General features: G+C 37.9%; 1 protein-coding gene across 3 annotated transcripts in view; it reads left to right on the forward strand.

The window, feature by feature from the left end:
* LOC124796417 overlaps positions 1-21,289 on the forward strand; it is a 523,416-nt gene that overhangs the window by 451,845 nt on the left and 50,282 nt on the right. For all 3 annotated transcript variants that reach the window (XM_047260593.1, XM_047260592.1, XM_047260594.1), the window contains exons 10-11: positions 2,540-2,864; positions 5,085-6,321. In XM_047260593.1, the coding sequence (XP_047116549.1) occupies positions 2,540-2,864; positions 5,085-6,321 (1,562 nt within the window). The remainder of the gene's footprint in view (positions 1-2,539; positions 2,865-5,084; positions 6,322-21,289) is intronic.

Here is a 21,289-nt window from a genome sequence, read left to right on the forward strand (position 1 = left end):
GCCTATTTTCACTCATTGCTTTCATATGGCATCATATTTTGGGGTAATTCATCACTGAGGAATAAAGTATTTATTGCACAAAAGCGTGTAATCAGAATAATAGCTGGAGTCCACCCAAGATCATCCTGCAGACATTTATTTAAGGATCTAGGGATATTCACAGTAGCTTCTCAGTATATATACTCTCTTATGAAATTTGTTATTAACAACCAAACCCAATTCAAAAGTAATAGCAGTGTGCATAACTACAATACTAGGAGAAAGGACGATCTTCACTATTCAAGATTAAATATAACTTTGGCACAGAAAGGGGTGAATTATACTGGCACTAAAGTCTTTGGTCACTTACCAAATAGTATCAAAAGTCTGACAGATAACCAACAAGTATTTAAGAAGAAATTAAAAGAATTTCTGAATGACAACTCCTTCTACTCCATGGAGGAATTTTTAGATATAAATTAAGAAAAAAAGAAAAAAACAAAACAAAAATATAAAGAAATAAAAATAAAAAATAAAGAAAAAAACACAAAAAATAAAGTTGTTATATTAACTTAAGTATGTTGTTAAATTAACCTAATTATGTCATGTATTGGAAAATTCGACTCGTTCCACATCATTACGAAATATCGTATTCATGATCCATGGAACTAGTATTAATCTAATCTAATCTAATCTAATCTGCCTTGGCCCACTCGATCACCAAATCTGTCTCCAATCGATCACATACGGGGCATCATTGGATGACAACACCAGCATGGACCACAACCAGCATTAAGCATCCCTGTATTGATTGACCAAGTGCAATAGGCATAGTACTCCATCACACAAACCGACATCAGGTGCCTGCATGACACAGTGCATGTACGTTTCCATGCTGACATTCAACATTTTGGCAGTTACATCAGTCAGTAATGTACCAGCATTTCACATTTGCAAGGGCTTTCCTAGTGTTTGCGTTAACCTATGAAATTGCAGTGTTAATCACTTAATATGTTACCTATGCAAATGTATTCCAAAAATTTTGTTACTGTACGTCAATTATTTTTTGGTGTTGGGGTCTTTTTCTGTCACTGTCTATGCTGCATAATTTTTTGAAGGGTGGTTAACCATACTGAACATTTTTCCTCTGTGTTATGTTTACTGGATGATTGCTACTGTTCCTTTTAAACAAGTTGGATGATGAAGGTTATCTCTTAATCCCATTTCAGTGTATTCATTTGCATAAATTCATGCTGGTGTTAAATATCTTGCTGTAGTCCATATGTCATACTCTTACAGTGCTAGGATATTTCATGATCATTGCCATAGTATCAGAATTCTTGGAGAACTGTATCTGTCAGCAACAGTTTGTCTATTATACACTTGAAATTATAAATGACAACTAACTGATGACCGAATACACCATGCTGTATATGCATGAAAACTTTGCTAACAATTATGTCTATGAAAAGCTCACCCTTTTAAAAGAATTGCGTTTGGAAGGTAGAAAAGATGGTTCAGAAATTATAGATTGTAATGGAGAAGTAATTAAAAGGAAAAAAGTTGGGATAAGAAGTAGTTTGATGTTCCCTACAGCTCTATCGTGGTCTCATTGTAATATGACATCTTGGCTAAACAAATGTCAATCACCTCAACACCCATGCACCTAAGAAGTAAACTGTTCTGACTGAGATATTCTTGTAACAGCTTGTTCTTTATATAAGATTTTGGGTGTACACATATAACAGGTTATTGTGAAAGCAGTAGGCTTGTGATGTACGCAGTAAAACAACAGCCAGTGTATGTCTGTTAATAAGATTAGCTCCACATTGAAATTTTCAGACTGTATGCATTGTGTATTTTGGATTAATTCTTTCGGAATCTGATGTTGAAGTACTACTACATTTCTAGAAGCAGGTTTAACTGTTATTGTCTTCAGGCAGATTCTGTTACCGAACAATATCCAATAGCCTTGTGCTTTAGAATTCAGCATGATTTTGTGCAAAAGGGTACTTACTTTGGAATCTCTGGGAGGTATCTGGTTACATCCTTTTTTGTTCCACACTACATTGTCAGTAATATAAGGAAAAGTTATACACATGCATTGAACAAGAAAAAAGTATCAGAATTATTAAAGAAAAGTTCATGGTTGAATATAGAGCATTGCTTTCCATGAAGATAATAATTTTTCTCTTTGTTACTGAATTGACTGAGTCTGACTGTACACAAGCTTCAGGTCTCCCTTGGTCAAAACAGTGGATTTGTGTTAATAAAGAACAGGCTTTCTCTTGCCCTTTCCATCTTGATTTGGGCTTCATTTGAATATGTTAAACCTCTTTTATCATGCCATCTTTGTAATCACTGCCAGTGATTTGTATCTAGTCCTCTCACTGTAAAAATTAACTGTAACAAATAATTGAATAAAAAATTGAAAATGCAAGATAGTGACGTGTACATATATCATGAGAAAGATGAAATATTTGACTGTCTGTTTACTGATTGCAGAAATATTTATGCTTAGAAGGAATGCCTGTAACAGTATGGTAATAATATTTTCCAGGAAAGAAGAAGGTGAAGATGGGCTGCGGGAGATGAAGCAGCGCTTCTCTGCTTATGTCTCTGCACTGAGAGCTGCTGGAGCTGACTTGTCCTTGGCTGGCATTGCTGCTGCTATGAGTGCTGCACCGCCCCCACCCCGCATGGTGAAAGGTTCCGAGCTTCCCAAACTGCCACCCCCACCCCCACCACCATCTTTACAACCATCATCACCATCACCATCAGCACTGCCACCACCACGACCACCACCACCACCACCACCACCACCGCTACCACAACCACCTGCAGCAATCACGTCATTGTCATCGCCTGAGATTATGACTAATTCAGTGAGTAAACACAATTTCAATTATCCAAGAATATGTAATCATTGTGTGTATGCTAGGGCTGTCATATTTATAAAAAAAGAACTCATTTGCAGTAAATTAAAGTTGAGAAATAAAAGGTCATTTTGTGACATATGTACAGTACACCAGTTGCTACTGTAGTATGTTAATTAAAAATTGCAGAGATTCTCAATGTGAGGGATGTGCTGCACCTCCTCCTCCCTCCTTCCCACCATAAAAATGATGAGGGGGTGACATAAAAGCTTTTGGCAGTATCATAATACAAATATTCTGAACAGAACTTTTGTTCAGAGATTGGGAGGGGGGGGGGGGGAGGAATAAAAAAAAATGAATAATGCCTTTCAGTGTAGTGGTTTATGGTATTTTATATTCTGATGGAAGAAATAACAGTGTTGAATTCTTTTCTGATGTTTAACCTTTGATGATATTGCAAAAGTAATGAAGTTAGAATGTAGCTAAAAATCTTTTGCTTGCTTATGATAATCTTCGGATATTTGTTATCTGGCAGTAGCTGCAATAACTGAAGGAGTGAGTTGTTGGCTGACAGATTTGTAGCTAGGAGGGATTGAGTTGTACAGAAGTTCTCAAACAAATATTTGTATAATTGATGGGTCTCTTTTTAGGACAGTCTCTATCAATAAGTGCCCTGATATTCAAAAGGCCTGTTTCCTATTCAGTGGTTATGTTTAAACACAAAAATGTGGTACATTGGTGGTTCAACAATAACAGGACAACAGTGGCTTCAAAGGGATTGCTATTACATCAGCTGCTTGCTGGATTTCTGATATCATACACAGCTAAGGTTGTGTTTGCATTCTTTTACTTTTTCATTTCAGTTGAGAGTTTTGTGTGTATTCTTCTTGACGAGACTTGACAAAGAAAACCTCATTCATTTAGTGTCTGGAAATACACAGTGTCTTGCAAAAATGAAGAGATGCACTATTTATCTCTGTGCTTCACAAACACTGTGATGAATAATGAAGAGGATCGAGATATGGTATGACTTCACAAATTTGACAAAATGCATTTTTCTCAAAAAATCCTGTTAGGTTGAAGTCCACACTCAAAAACCTCTCTTGTCCAAAAAACTCCTAATCTAATACTCTGTTGGCATCTTATAACATTTATTACAGAATTGCTAAATGCAAGAATGTCACAAAATTGAGCTACACTTACCTTATCAGTGGCAACTAACATAGTCTCAAAAGTATTTAGTAAATCCACTTCTCAGCAGCTAAATTCTCCAACAACATAGTATGTAGAGTAGTTTCTGTGCTCTCAACAATCGCTTGAAAAATTGTACAACAGTTGCTGTGTACTTCAAATGGGTCAAGCTGCAGATATTCATATCAAATATTCATCTGATGCCATACTGAACACCCCTTATATTTTGCTGATGTGTAAGAAAAGCTTCTGTTATGTAAACATAATTCTGTTCATGAAAAATGCTCAAAGCCCTTTAGTTATTGTCAATAATTTATTTACCGAAAATATGATGCCTTAGGATAAATGTATTGTAATATATACAACTGGAACTTTTTACAAGATCTGGAGTCAGTGCTGGGTTACCACAAGGTGTCAAAGACTCATGGGCTCTATTCATGAAGTGCTGTAGATTGTAATATAAACTGCATGTTTATTCCAAACTAGTTCAGAAGTTACAAGGTCCTGTGTGAGGAAAGTGAACTGGAGCAGATGTATAAAGTTGAAGAGAGTATTTGTTCCCTTGCTGGGGATTCTCAATCATTGTTGCCAAATGTAATACAAGCTGAATGTATGAAGTTGTAATATGCAGACTGAACTGAAAGACATCATCAGTAGTAACTGGCACCATATAAAGGAACAGAATTGGTATTAAAGTTAATTGTATATTGCTGAGTAAAATTGGAATCTTTTGAAACATTTGGTTAAAAGTGAAAAATACAAGTGAGATAACTGAGGTGATATTGAAAAGATGCAGTCATTAAAACCAGGCATTAATACGTAGGCTATACTGATGGGTGAACTCCATTCTGTTGAAAGGAAAGCATAGATGGTATTATTAGAAAACAGTATTCAGTGTATTATTTGAAACTGAGTTCTCCTGTGTCAGTTACATGCTATAAGTCACTTCAGATGAAGTTTTTCTGTACAAGCAATACAATTCTCTCTTATTTGTGCTTTGAGTATAGTTTAACTCTGATATTTTCTTTCCTTTTCTAGACTCTCTGTGAAGTGTCTCCGCCCTTCACAGCAATGGTGACGGAGAGTACAGCTAGCTCAGAGCAGAGTGCAGATGTCTTTAGCAATGTTTCACGCTCAGAAGCTGCAGCAAGCAAATACAGAAACCAAGCACCAACAGCAGCTTCCAGATCACCTACAGTGGATCCATATCTTCCAGCAGCAAGACCTCGTGCAGTTTCTGAAGGAGATGACACTACTGGATTCAGTTTACAGAATTTTGTAAATCTCTTCAAGGTGCCTGAAGAGGAAGAAAATAGTGTTGAAGTTCAGCTGTCACCTCTTGCCAATAGTACCGGCATTACCGCAGACTTAGAAGAAAAAGAACGGCTCAGAAATCCACTTTCTCCTTCATCACCTCCATCGAGGCACCCATACACCGCTGCCCAGAGGATTAGGGCAGCATCAGAAAGTGAACTACAGACTGCCAATAGTGGATCGACCTTTATTCAGTCAGATCCTGCGAGCAGAGGGGGCAACTGGCAGTTTCCGAGGCCCGGAGACATGCCTCATTCGGGAACTACGGAGAGAAGGCCCCCAGAAAGACCGACGGTTATTACCGGACGGTGCTGTGCTGGATCTGAGAGGATGAAGTGCAGTAGATTGTCAGTTATGTCAGTCACAGGAGATGAAAAGAGGATTACCAGTGTGCGTGGTGAAGTTACTGTGTTAAAAAGGACTATGAGTGCAGATGTAGAAAATCCGAGCACTACAAAGAAACTGAATGTTGGACCCCGGTACTGTAGGCAGCGGCACAGAGTTGAGCATCCTCCTACGGAAGCTCTGAGTGTGGAAGTAAATACACTTCCACCCGATGAACTGCAGCATATGATATTGTCGAGGGACAGTGGCATGTACAATTCACAGCCGACAGTTCTCGTATCACAGCACAGCCTGTTTCGGACATCACAGCCAGCACTTCAGACTGTGACACAAAATGTGCCTGCATCTTCTTTGAGCCCCCCTCAACTAGCCGAAATGCAGAGCACGTCTGTTACACCACCATCGTTTGTTATGGAAGAACCTAGTGGCCTGCCTCTTGTGAACTTAAGTGATGCCAACACATTGTCAGTTGGTTGCCAGGATCCTCTTATCAGCCCTGATCATGGAGACAGTGACTCATTTTCATCTCTAGGATTACCTGATCCAGAGAATAACCCAGAGGTCTTAGACCTGTTAGAAGCATCTGAACTGAAGCTAAATTTTGACACATTGCAAGGTGAGGTAGCATTTTAAATTTGTTTGCCCCTTCATACATATCTTTGTGTTTTTGTTCAGTGATTCTTTCCAATATAGCTCTAGCATAGTATATGTGATATTTTATTAATGTTAGTATGTATTTTCTTTTCCTTTTTTCACCCAGTCATTCCTCATTGTCTTGTACAGTCATTCTCTTTGACACTGCTTTTGGTTTGTGAATTTTGCTCCTTGCTTTGAATTAACCAGGCTCTTGCTGATACCCTCAACATGTGGTCACCAGGTAAGTTGATGACACTAGTAGAAAAATATTGTACCAAAAGCATGTGCTTATTGCTTTCTGGAATATACACTGTTATCTTCACTCTTCCATCAGTTGAAAGTTTTATTTGTAATTTGGTTACTGGTTTCACATGCAGTTTGAATTCATGATGTTTGTGTTCTGTCTTTTACTGAATGTGCGTAGTACCCAATACTTTGTCAGATCCAGTACTACAAGAGATTAAAGAAGACTTGCTCGTTACTGTAGGTAACTCTGTGTAACATGAGTTTTTGGTCAACTTACTGGATATATGATCATGATTTTTTCCCCACAAGATGATGTTTGAACTTCAGATATTTTTGAATAAAATGAAAATGCTTTTGTGTTCAGATTTAAGGATTTAAAAGACTCAGCTTTTTTTCAAATACTGAAGTAAGTGTGATTTCAGGATTATTGTTGTTAGGGTTGTAAGTTGAGCTATGATGACAAACATTTTATTAATACTTATGTAAATGGCACTATGTACACAACTGTAAAACTAATTGTGACAGTTATGAGTGTCTCTCGTCTGTTAATCAAACCTCACTTTGTGGTCTTCTTGCAGTTATGTATTTGCTGTATTTCTGGAATTCTTTAAGGTAATTCACATACCTACATCACTTTCACATTCAGCACTACTCTGTTCCAGCTTCTGCATGTGGCCAATTTGCTCCAAAGTGTCAAAGCATTTGCATTTTCTTATCAGTACCTTACTCATTTTTATAGTCGTGTCATAGAAATATCCCAAGTCTTTGTTGTTTATGTTACAAATTTGACCTGAGTGATTGGTTTTATTGTCTCTTGCTGCCAAAAAGGATGTATAGAGGATATGCAGAAATTCCATCTTACCTTTCTCTTTTTCATATTTAAGAAAATTTGCATGTAATCAGCACACTGTTCAGAAGTAGTATCTCTGTCATTCGCATTCAAAGAGAAAGCTGTTATCACTATAGTTTGTCCTGACAAAGTGTAAATAATTTAGGATTGAAGGAGACCACTCATGAAATAGCAGATGTGTTGAATCATTGAGAAGCACACAAAAAGAATGAAAACTTTACTAGATTTGTGCTGGCTGGATACACAATGCTGTGATTGAATTTTGGCAGATGGACTGAGGTGGGGGTCATATTGGGTGGGGTGGTTAGAGCAAGAAAGAGATGGAAAGCAGGAGAAGAGGGGGGGCAGATAGTTAATGACTCTGAAGGAGGCGGAAAGTGTGCAGGATAGGAATGTGGATGGGAGGAGCAGCAGGTGTTGGGCTAGGCATGTGGCACATCGATACTGGAGCCAGGGAATTGGTGTGGCGTGCTGTGAACATAATGTAGAGATGTGGATTGGAAGGGAGTGAAGGACACATAAAAAATTGTCACGTGGAGTACATCATGCTGGATAATGAAGATGACACATTGAAGTGTGGTGGCATAAATAAAACTGTTCACATCAAATATATCCTACACACAAAATTTGTGACTTGTGAAAATGGGCAAAGCATGAAACTAATCAGCCAGTAAATAAAGAGCAACTTGGTGTTAAACTTTATAAAATGTCTTTTCTTCAATATTTGAGAGCTAAAAGATGCAATGCACTGAAAACATTTATATGCCCCACAGTTGTCATCTAGTTAACGAAAACTGATAGTAGTCTGAATTATACAAGTTTTAGAATAGTGAGAATGGGTAAACCCAGGTATTTCTTACTTTGGAGATTAGGTGTGTGAAGAGATTATTTGTTGTCTCATTCTTTTCAGACATTAATTCGTAGTTCAAGCAGATTTGTGTGTGTGTGTGTGTGTGTGTGTGTGTGTGTGTGTGTGTGTGTGTGTGTGTGTGTGTATGCAGTTGCTTTATCTGTTTCACACCATGAGGGAGTTGTGCAGATTGGTCATTTCAAATGTGTATTGACAGAAAATGCAAACTTATAAACTTTGCAGTGTACGCATTTGGACAGTAACTGTGCATCGCAGACAGGTGCATGAACAATATACGCAGTTGTCGGCATTCGCCAGAGGATGTGTTGTTGGGCTTAAAGAAGACAGTTGGAGTAAATGGTGAATTGCTCGACATTTTAATAGGAGTGATGCCACTATTCAGCGATGCTGGCAGAAATGGGTGAACTGTGGCCGAATCCAGCATCAAGAAGGAAGTGGGTGACCTAGAGACGATAGAATGCGAGGACCAAGCAATCGTCAGAGAGACACTCAGAGCCCTGGATTCATAGTTGTTATTGATCTGACGTGCAACTGCTACTTCGGTGACACCGAGGACCATTAATAGGTGGCTTATAGAAATGGGGCTGAGCTCATGGTGGCCCATGTGCCAACTACTGTTGACCACTGTACACCGACAAGCCTGTTCGCAGTGGTGTTGGGCACATTTGGCCTAGAATCTCATTGACTGTAACGGAATTGTCTCCCGTGATGAGATCCTCTTCGAACTGGGCCCTGAAGATCAGTGAAGATGTGTCTGGAGACTCCCCATACAGTGATTGGATATCAACCTACCAACTGCTGTGGTCGGGAGTGCCATTTCATTGGTATCTCAATGATATTCTACACACCATTTTGTTGCCCTTCATGACAAGTCATTCTGGGCTTACATTCCAGCAAGATAATGGCCACAAACATGTGGTGAGTGTTTCTATTGGCCTTCTTCAGCTTACCAGACCCTGCCTTGGCCAGTAAGGTCGCCAGACCTCACCCCTTGTGAGAATATTTGAACATTATGCATGAGGCCCTCCATCCATCTCGGAATTTGGATGATGTAACGTGTCAGTTGGACGGAATTTGGCACGATGTCCCTCAGGAGGGCATCCCACAACTCTGTCAATCAGTGCCCAACTGAATAACTGCTTGTGTGAAGGCCAGAGGTGGAGCAACTTGTTATTGGTTTGTTCAATTTGTGATGCTCTTTCTCTTGGATAAATTGTCCTATTTTTTTGAAACTGTAATAATTAATGTGTTCTGATGTGTCTTTCTTTCTCTCTTTTTTTTGTTTTAATAAATAAAGATTGTGTATTCTGAAAGAGTACTGACTGAAATTTCCTGCTATAGAGTCCTGATCACAAAAGCAATTTCTTTTCTTTCAGAAATATATATTAGTTTTACTTCATCTTGGTAAAAATCTGAAATATACCTTTTAAGTTCAAACAAAGAAATTAAAATTTGTCGTTTCATGCTGTTAAATTTTACTATTTTCCCATAAAATTTAAACGTGTATCAAAAATATTATTGCTATATTTCCTAGTACATGATACAAGGCCATTTCTTCCTCCATTTTGTGTTGTCTCCTTATGTATTGAGTACTGTAAACTTCTAGTGGTTCTGTGCAGGCTGGATGAACGTTTGACTTTGGTATCTGGTACAAGAGGCAGAGTGAACAGTGTAGTTGTAATTTATGTAACCAGGTAGAAAAATCAGTTCTGGTTTTTGCTACCAGGCACAGTAGCATCATGTACCATCCAACTTCTATCGTGTGCACTGTGATGAACTTCATAGGTGGTGAAAGGGCATTTGCTATTGAAGCTGTGTTGGTAGAATAGTGACAATGTCACAATGATAATGAAAAATGGTTAAATGACTGGTGACAGAGAATGGTTATAGATGATAATAAATGTAAAAATACTGGCAATGAGATTGAGGCACCATGTTTAGGTACATGTCTTAATTTGGTGGAAGTTTTTGACTAGCTGAATGCACCATGTGTCCCACATATCGCAACCAGTGCCTCATATAAACTGTTTCTTTGTGGCTGTTGACAGCTTTGCAAAATCATGTGACACTGAAAGCTTGAGAAGCTCACCATTGTACAGAAACTGAAAAGTCTCAGTGTTTGCACTCCAAACTCCCCCCCCCCCCAATATGTGCTGAATATATTGTGAACTGACACAGCATGTTGAATAACAGTTCCACTTGTTCCTTGTAGGGTTTATCTGCCCTATGTGTTGTACATGAAAGCAATTGCTTTTATTGCGCATGTGGTACACATTCACATCCATTCTTCACCAGTTCTTCTTTGATTATTTTTGTGCAATGTTGGGCAGTATATGTACTGGGTGAGTTGCATAAGATGTGACACCCATTTTATTTGGTGAACAGCTCAAGATATCAAAACAAACATGAACACTTGTTAATGTAGGTGTTGAAGCTGTTCCAAAAGATGTCTGAGAAATATTTGTAACATTGCAAAGCAAGGTGGCTGACTCGTGTTATTGTGGTGTAAACAGAATGAAGTGGGGCTGTTGGGCCTGGCTCCAGTGTTGTACACAGCAAAGAGATAGGCCTGCTCTTAGCATATACATCTTATGTTATTTGTAAATGGAACTATATGTCAACTTCAGCACTAGAAAGACTATTTTCAATTTGTATACATACTCGTGTAAGTGGACAGCTTTTGTGGAAACAAATATACAATTCAAAGGCTGGACATGACGAACCCAGATACAAAGGCCATCCCCCCCCCCCCCCCCCCCCCCCCCCCCCCTCCCCCGGCCCCTCCCCTGACAGTGTTTATGCTGTGATAGTCAGTGCTGACTGCAATACCTTTCAGTTCTAGTACAGTTCTCAGATATTAGTTTCAACAACTACACGAACAAGTGCTATATCACTGTACCCATCTTTTCATGAGATTTTTTTTCTTTCTGTCTTTTCCTCGCTCTGTCTCTTCTTCTTCTTCATTATCTTGAACCATTTGTGAAATAAGAGGGACATTATGTCTTATGCAACTCACCCTTTATGTAATTAAAATACCATCAAACAAAATGGTGGGCCGTTTCTTGTCTTCAGGAGGTGAAATTCCGATACTGCTGATAGATACTTTAAAATAGAAAAAAATCTATTTGTAGCTTTCAGAACTGTTAGTTCCTTCAACTTGGAGGGAAGGAGGATAGGTTGTGGAAGGTTGGGAAGGAGGAACAGGTCACTCAGACACCAGGATGTGAAGACTAGGGGCACACAGATCGATATAATATTTGCAAGATTTGGATTTTGAAGACTGCACTGTCATTTCCATTTTCCCCTTTTGTTTTCTGGAGATGTGACATACAAGAACACTAAAACGGAACCCATATGAGTTACAGCTGTAGTGGGGTGTAAGTGATAACGTCTACAGAGAAAAATCTGCCCCGACTACTCCTTTTATTTTGTCCCTACATTCTGAATCTTTCATTTATTGATACATTTGATACTGCCGTACATTGCTTCGCAACAAAAATTTGGAACATTTTTGTTGTAACTTTTTTGCAGTTATCGGTGTCATTAGTCTATTATGGGTTGCACTGGGCAGCTGTAGGTAAAAACCAGTAAACTTCTGTCAAAATTGTACACTATCATTAGAGTGTAAGTAAACAGAATAAGTAGTGTAACCACATCCTTAAACATAATACTTGGATACTGTTTTGTGGTGTATGTAATTAATTGTGTCTAGGCAGATACTTTACATCAGCACTGCGAAGTGATAGCTAACTTTCCATGCTACATACATCTACATCTATATCTATTCCCTGCAAACCACCATGATATACATACATTATATTTAGCACAGCTGTGAATACTTACCATTCATTTATTTTGCCTCTGGCAGTTATTCATTTTCCACTCTCCTGGTACTACAATAATATTGTTTTTTTTTTTTTTTATTTATTTTTCCCAAACTGATTATGTACGAATTAATTTTTCTTAAAATGAAACTTTGCTGTATGTGGCATTTTTTCTTTTTGGGGAACAAAAATATTGAATCTGTCGTTGCCTTTCCTCTTCCAGCTGTTTCATCTTTTTTCTGTTGATTTTAATGTAAATTTTAGTTATGATATGATATGATATGGAATGGGTAAAAACTCGAAAGCTAGTATACTTCTCAGTCTTGTTTTCTGCACCTCTAGGTGACTCAACACCTTTACTATTCTTTGAGTTGTTACTTGTACTCCTAAATCATTTATATACTACCAGAACTTCACATTATCATAATTCCTGTGGTTTTTTATGCAGAAGGAGGGATTCTGCCACATACAACCCACTTTGTCAGAACTGCAGTTCTTAAAAGCAGACGGTAGGGGGTTTCAAGTAGAGTGTTTAAGGGAAGTGTGATAGTTTGGAGCAAAATAAGCAAGTAGTGTAGAAGAATAAGAAATCCTAGCAGAACTCATGAGGAGATGGGGTAAAGGACGAGTGGGGTGATAGTATTCCAAACAGCTACATCTATCTTCACATGTGTGGACGAATTTCATATGCAAGTATTTCACTCTTTGCAACAGCATGTGTGTATTTATTGAAACTGTCAAATAGCATTAGAAGAAAAATTCGTTCATCTGTAAAGATAAGCTATTAGTGTTGTTCAGTATGTAATGCTGGGAGTCCTGTTTTATGGTGAAATCCAATAATTGTTCATGAAGGAGCTCAGGGCTTACAAAATTGTAGTGACAGTATTACTGTGAGAGCATTTTTTTACACTCTGCCCTGTACGGAATTTGAATCGAGTAAGACACAAATTATGAATATATGTTTGAAACTTTTGCTGTTGTTTTGTGACACATTATTTCGGTCAAACCACGCCTCCCAGAGCAAATCTGCAAGTCTTATTATTGTAAGAGCATTTTTTAGAAGTTTTCACTCGACGATTTGGTTTTGTTATTGTACACTATGTAACAATCAGGCAAATATTAGGAAAGGCAACCACTCATCTGCATATAAATGATGGATGGCACATAGACACATGAAAGAGATCCCAAAATATCTTGTATGTTTCTGATGTGTGATTTTCTGACCTGTTATGTTTTCCCGTCAGTCACATCTCATCTGTGGATGAGCTGCTGCCTTTCCAAATTTTGATTTTGTGCTCCTCTACAGTAGAATTTTGATAACTGGATGTTTTGTAATATTTCCTCAAGCTGATGGACGTTCGCCAAGTTCGGCACTTTTGCCACGTAAAATGTAGCAGAATGTCGAACCTCAAAAGCCAGTGGACGAATGCTCTGTTAACAGTTTCACATTCAAAACATTTTCCATTTAACAAACAATAACATATAACATAAGCTCTGTTAATGTAGTCAGTGGTTTTAGCTGCTTACCAGTCTGTACAGATACTCTCAGATCCAATCCATACATTATTCTTTTTTGGTTTTCATTGAGCTTAGCAGCATCAAAACCAAATATAACTGTTTTTCACTTTTTATTCATGGAGTACTGCTGCATAAGTATCTCAAAACTTAAAATGTTTAGTTTGGTCCCTTTAACTCCAACAACCAACCAACCAATGTAAAATGTTTGATTCTGATTAGATTTAATTTTGTAGATTGCTATCATCACTTATGTTGTCTGCAGTTACTGCAAATAATAGAATTTACCTTTTTTGTAAAAAGAACTCTTATCTAAAATGAAACTGCATGCTGTCAAAGTTGTGACCATTTCAACTATATATTTTTCTAACATTATGCACTGGTCCCAAAGAAATAAATCCTGTTGTCCTGTTGTAAAATACTACATAATTTCACACCATTCATTGTTTTGTTGCCCCTTTTGTGTGTTATAGACATAATTAATTTTCTCAAGTTAAACAGTGTGTGCAATGAGAGAGCCTCTTACAAGGAATAACTCATTAAAGAGTAGGTAATGTACTGGGATACTCCATGTGGGCACCACTTCACTGGTGCATTCTTAAAACTGATTTTTTATGCTACTGTTGTTTTGGCACCAATGGTTCTTTGCCACCTCAGACTTTAAGCATCCCTTTTGTAGACAATATGAATTCATGGGGAGTAAGGCGTGAGGGTTCATAGTGTATTTTACATAAGAAATCTCCATACTAATGCCATTTATGAAACTGTGCAGTGTCATAATAATGACTAAAATTTGTGTTGAAAAAATATAAATCAGCAATGCTCCTATACTGTTTTGTATATGAAAAGGTGACTGCTTATTTAGAATAAACACCATCATATGCTCAGCTATAGTTTGATATCCACTACAGTCCTTACAGTGAAATTAAACACATTAAAATTTGAGTCTTTAGTAATGTTTTGGAGCATGTGGTCACACCAGTCAATGTGCTTCCTGCTATGCTCAGCTGTACACAGATGTGCCAGCCACAGATTGATTGAGACATCCCTTAGCTTAATTACCAGCTCTGCTCCAGGCAATTTAAACTTTCATTTCTGTATCTGTATAACTGGTACGGCTGGCTCCAACCACTGTGTTTACAAGTGTGTTACATTCCGACTTTTTGCTGTGAAGTGAGAAAACCCAAGAGGTGGCCTTTTGTTACAGCATGTGCTTCTGTTTATAAATTCATTGTTCTTACTGGGCTGCATGGCCCATTGGAAGGAAGTTCAGATGTCACTTTAATAAATATTTAATATCTAAAATTATGTTAAATCCTACAGATTCTTGATGCTGAGGTTACACTTATTCAATTTGTGTGTCAGCTCCTGGAGTACATGTAATTGCCACTTTTGTCCTCTCTTTATACATCAGTTGACCAGAAGAGGACAGTATCCACATTCACAATGAAATGGTTGCTCAGAGTGACAGTTTTTATAACTGAGCAGGTAGAGATGGTGGTATTTAAAGTAACAAAGGCAGAGTAAAGAATAAATCACTTACAACCAATGTTGAAAGGTACACAAACTATATAAGTGATTTTGGTTGAATATAAAGAGCTGGAATAAGAACTTTATGACATCTTTGGTTAATATCAAACTAGTGTGTGCAATTGCTCAGTTAAATCTAAATGTCTGTGGTAGACCAAGTGCAGAGTTCATACCTATTACACTGCTCAACACAGATCTTGGTGCCAAGAATCTGAGAACTATTTTAGGGTCACTTTACTGCACTGAACACAAATGTAGTGTCAGTTTTTGTAGATTGGCTCTAGTTTTCTAGTTATTTTGTTTATTGAACCAAAAAACGTGTAAAAACATAGAGTTGAACAGGAAAACTATGAATCAACTCAAAAACAGCACGAAAACAGTACTAAATCATTATAAAATAAAAACATGAAATAGACAGCGACATTGGCATTAGTCCTTAACAAAAGAAAAACACAATCTTTCCCAATTTTACATGAGAAAATTCAGTTTTTGTGATTGTCTCCTATGTGGTTGATGAGGACAGTCATGATTGAGATTCCAGCAGTAGTATGCCATCAAGTGGCTGTTCAATCTTACTTGATACCGTTTGTCCATGATGTGGATGACGGAAATCACAAAGATTGACAGGAAATTTATGTAAGTGGCTACGGAGGAACTGCGCCTTTATCTACATCTACATCTGTACATTATAAACTGCTGTGAGGTGCATGGCAGAGGGTACATTCCACTGTACCAGTTACTATGGTTTCTTCCTGTTCCATTCACGTATGGAGTGTGGGAAGAATGAATGTTTGAATGCCTCTGTATATACAGTAATGATTCTAATCTTATTCTTACGATCCTGATGTGAGTGATACGTAGGGGGTTGTAGTATATCCCTAGAGTAATCATTTCAAGCTGGTTCTTGAAACTTTATCAATAAATTTCCTTTGGATAGTCTGCTTCAGTATCTCTGTGACACTCTCCTACAGTTTAAACAAAAGCTGTGACCATTTATACTGCCCTTCTCTGTATACATTCAATATCGCCTGTTAGTTCTATCTGGTACGGGTCCCACACACTGGAGCTATATTCTAGAGCTGGTTGCACAAGTGATTTGTAAGAAATCTCTTTTGTAGACTGATTGTACTTACCCAGTATCCTGAAGTCTACCACGTGCTTTATCCACAACTGAACATATGTGATCATTCCATTTCATATCCCTACAAAGTGTAATTCCATTTCATATCCCTACAGAGTATTACACCCAGGTATTTGTATGAGTTGGCCAATTCCGGGAATGACTCATTGATATTATAGTCATAGGATTCCATGTTTTATCATTTTGTGAAGTGCAAAATTTTACCTTTATGCTCATATTAGCTTCAAATTAAGGAAGTTCATGAGCACGTTGTGGACCAGTTGTTCGTATTGTTCGTAGTTCCATCCTTAATGATTGCCCAAGAAATTCCTTGCAATAGGGACCAGACTACACCAGGCAAATGCTTCGGTGAAGGTCATCACTTACTGAAATCTGAATCATTGATAAGCTTGCGAGTTCGAGGACCGTAGAAGATTCCTGCTTTAAGTTGTTGATGACTAAGTTCAGGGAAGGATATTCAAATGTGCTTGAAGTGATTAGAATTTCTGTCCTATGGTTTATGCATGCTACCTGGATATGGAGCAGATGGAGAATGACTTTGTCCTTATCAGCCAAAACTCTCACATATGATGTTCGCTACACCAACTGTCATATGTTCTGTGGAAGGCCATGCCACATTTTCCCATTGTTGTTGCTTAGCTGTACAATCCCCTATGCAGATGAAACATGGTTACTTCGTGTAGCCACTTTGTTGCCCAAGCAAGTTATTGTCGATCTTCAGAACAGCAAAAATAAGCCACCTGTGCTGATGATAACGAAGTTTCTGCAGAACCATCTTCATATTGTTATATTCTTCATGGTGTTTCATGAAGTGGGCGAGTGAAATAGATACAAAGTTACTCCCATTGTGTAACATAATGCATTTCAAGCTTTTTATAGATTTCTCTATAAAAAGTCACCAGTCTTATGGTTGGTACTCCGGCAGATCCATTGAGAAGTAGTAGCACCGGGATATCATTGCAGTAAACAGTGTCATCATTTTCATTGAAATAAGGGAGAAGCCCCTTTTCTTTTGTCTGGTAAGCTGTTATAGCAGTTTCTGGCTTGGGGCAGTTCATTTCTTTGAAACTGGATGCCAAGAGAGTAGAAGCTTGTTTAGACAGACTGAGGTCTTAAATAAGATCACTGAGATTTTCCTGGGAGAACTGTTGAGGTGTAGAGATACTGGCTTCATATTCAGTGTCATCAATGCTACTTTTTTTTCACAACCTACAATTCTTCAACATCTGACCATGAAAAGTTCAGGCCATGAGGTAAATACTGACATTGGAGTATCTTTACTAGGTGTCACAGGTCACGTTGGCAACTCCCAATTCAGGGTACTCCCACTTCCATTTCTTGTATTTATTGGAGACAAAAAGGTTTATTTGATGAACACCCTGTATCTTAAAAATAAAGCCAATTTGGAAAAACCAATGACAGATTTGGGTTCAGTGACACCAAAATACCAAAATGTTCATAGCAACTTCCTTGCCACCCAGAAATTTTTTTCGCCTTTGTAACTTTTCTGATAGCTTCTTTATGAAGTAGCTCTGGCTCTATAAGACTTTATTGACATTACCCACTTTCTTGCCCTCACCCACTCTCCCACCCTGTCCTCCTTGTCACTCACTCTCCCCCAGTCCTTACTCATTCTTATCTTTTTATCCACTCTCTCCTGTTACCTGACAGCCCACCTCTCTTTTTTATTTCCCTCCTTACCACCTGTCTTGCCCACTATTCACTGTCTTCCTCCTCCATTCTGCGTACCGTATTACCATCTCTCTTTTCTCTCTCTCCCCTACTTTCGTCTCTTTCTCTCCCTCCTTCTTTCTCCTAGACTTCTCTCTCTCTCCCTCTCTCTCTCTCTCTCTCTCTCTCTCTCTCTCTCTCACACACACACACACACACACACACACACACACACACAAAAGGTTGAGTACCACACCAGTATTTCCTGAGAAAATCATGGGACATACAGCTTGATTCAAATGAACAGTCAAAAACGGTTGGGATGTGTTCAAGATCAGGGAATAGTCAGACATTTTGTAAAGAAGAGGGAATCAAGAGCAAGCAGTGCTTGGAGTAGCTGGTATAAGGCCCTGATAAAAGAACATTGGGATATTAAGAATAGAGCTAAAAATAAGAACAGGGCGAAGTGAAAGCTCAATGAATATCAGCGAGGCTTATACCGTTTCATCCTTGGATGATGGCACTGAAAGTATGTGATTCGGGCAGTAATGACCAAAGCTCATGTGCTAGTTGCCAAAGTCCCAATACAGCCTGCTTGCTATGTTTTATCAATATACTCTCGTATAAATCCAGTGGATATATTATCGGTATCTGTTAAATCTAATAAGTAGACTTTATATTTCCTGTGGTTGGAAAATGTGTCTTTTGATTGCATACAGCAAGTTTTTGATCATCATCGTGGGAGAGGGATGGGAATCATTGTCATGTTGTAGTGTGCAAATGTATATCTGATGGTTATAAATTACCTACATTTTAGGTAGAAATTGCTCCACCACTACTGGAGACAGTTGACAGTATTATCCGTGTACATTTTCCTACCATTACACGAGTTTATTCTGTGACTGCTTTCAAATGTGTACACTGTAAATCCCTTTGTGACTTCATTATAAACCATTGATTCATCTTTTACTGGATCAATATCCTTTGAATAAGCAAATAATTTAATTCTGATGATCAGATATACTGGAGTCAAACAGGCGTATGTGCAAGAATGATTCTTCATCTTTGTACAAAAACATCCTAATTGATCATTTTGAGACAATGTTCTTCTCTAGGTTTGTAACCCTGTAGGGATCTTTCAAGTATTAGATTTATTGCTGAAAACTTCACTGTCTCATCTTCCAACAAACCAGAAATATTAAATTTCTTGTTGTAGCCTAATTTCTTCTTCAGATAAATACCTGTGGTCTGAAAGACGAGCCTCCGGTAATGACAGCTCAATGGCGTAGTTTCATTGCCCAGTGACTGCAGGAAGTCAGTCAATGATGGATGGCATTTGAGCAGCTAGTACGAGCCACATTGCTGCATTGCAGAATGAATGCACACATGTGTTAAACATTAACACTGAGTTACTTTCATGGAACTGGTTCTTTAGTTTCAGTTTGTATAACTAGAAATCTAGGTCATAGTTTGTTTCATTTGGTATTTTTAGTAGTGTTTACTCACAGTTGTTTCATTTTAAACCAAGTCCATTGTGATGCATGGTGCAATCCCAACACGAGAAGTGAAAAAGTGGAAGAAGAATGGTGCTACATGGTCAGACTTTCAAATTTGTGTACTGAAAAAGAAAATGACCAAGGTGAGCCCATATTTCCTTATGTTCCAGTCATAAAGATGACAGCAAATACTTTGAAACTAAACAAAGTAACTGTTATGACAATAGGGAAAGAAAAGTGTAATAAAGACCGTAATGAGATTTGCACAAGGCTGCTGCAGGCACCAGGAAAAAATGGTCAAGGAAGAAGCACGTGAACTTTAGACCGATTTCAGAAAGACACTGTTTGTTGTCCCACTTGTAACTGTTATAAGTGGAAGGAACAGCCCACATTATTAAAACTGTATGTGTAGCTTCTGAAAGACAATAATTTTAAGACCACAAATTTTCATTATGTACAGTGGTCAAAGACATAGGCTCAGCTAGTTCAGTTAGTAATGAAAATGACAGGTGTTGTTGGCATGGTGGATCAGTTTCTGCACAGTGTCATGGGTGTGACATTTAAAAGTTTTGTGTAGTTAGATTGAAACTTAGGTAAATGTCAGTGATTGCACAAGCAGTGCCGAAAGAAACAATTCAAAATTGCATTGTGACAGCAATGAGAGTGGAGGTTTTTGATTACAGTAACTGCAGCACACAATGAAATTTAAGGGGAGAACATACTATATATCAATCATCATATTGTGAAAACTTACTTCAGGTTAAAACTCTTAATATACTGATAAATTATTCTGTCTAGTAGATACTAGCTAATCAGACAGGAATAATCAAGTTGATTCTAGACACAAACCATATAACAGTATATGAAGGCATATAAATGTTGAAGGACTAAAAAATGGATACTAGGGAACTCAGTTGAAATAAAAAGCTCAAAGATGAAAGCAATGAAATTTCATTGAGGAAGAAGAATGTCGCAGACTATCTCACGTGCGGTGGATCGGTATTACAATTTGTATCCAGATTTAAGTACTTTGGAGTAATGCTACAAACAGCTGGAACAATTTTCTCTCTGCATATACAAGAACGAGCAACAGTGACAACAAAAATCATTTATGACTTCCATAAACTGCAAAATTTATCCTTCCATCTCTGACAATGCTTTTCAAGCTGCCACATATGGAATACAATTAATATGGACTTATCAGATGGTGAAAAAATTCAAGAAACTGCAGACTGTGAAAGAAAGATTCTTAGAAAGATCGCTGTCAGTCTCAAAATTCACAAGAAAGAGATACATGTACATAACAATGCAGGAGTCTTTCTTCATAGAAGGTATTAGACAATGTTCTGCTCTTCCAAAGATGCAAGCAGACAGAACTCTCACTTAGGTGACACACAATAGAACCAAGCAGGTACTGAGGAAAGTTGTGGAAACAGAAGCGATGAAGTCAGATACGTGGAAAGAACTGAAGATACAACTCTGCCATTTGCACACACATTTTGTCATCCATAGCTTCCAGAAGGGATCATATCACGACCCCAAGGAGGACTCCATCTGTAAACTATGCAAAAAGTTATGCCCCAAATACCATGTAGCGAAGTGTGAAGGCATAACTCGATCTGTAGGCACATTAAGAAAGATTAGTGAAAGCATAACTCAGATGTGTTGAAGCTATTGTAAATTATTATTTTGCTCCTTGTAGAACACATTAATAATGAAAATATTTAACAACAAGGAGAAAAATTGTGAATGTTCCACAGTATTGCAAAAGTATTTTGCATTTGTGTCATGAAGTAAAAAAAAA

This window comes from Schistocerca piceifrons, chromosome 4 (genome assembly GCF_021461385.2).
Source record: "Schistocerca piceifrons isolate TAMUIC-IGC-003096 chromosome 4, iqSchPice1.1, whole genome shotgun sequence".
In the NCBI taxonomy this organism is placed as follows: domain Eukaryota; kingdom Metazoa; phylum Arthropoda; class Insecta; order Orthoptera; family Acrididae; genus Schistocerca; species Schistocerca piceifrons.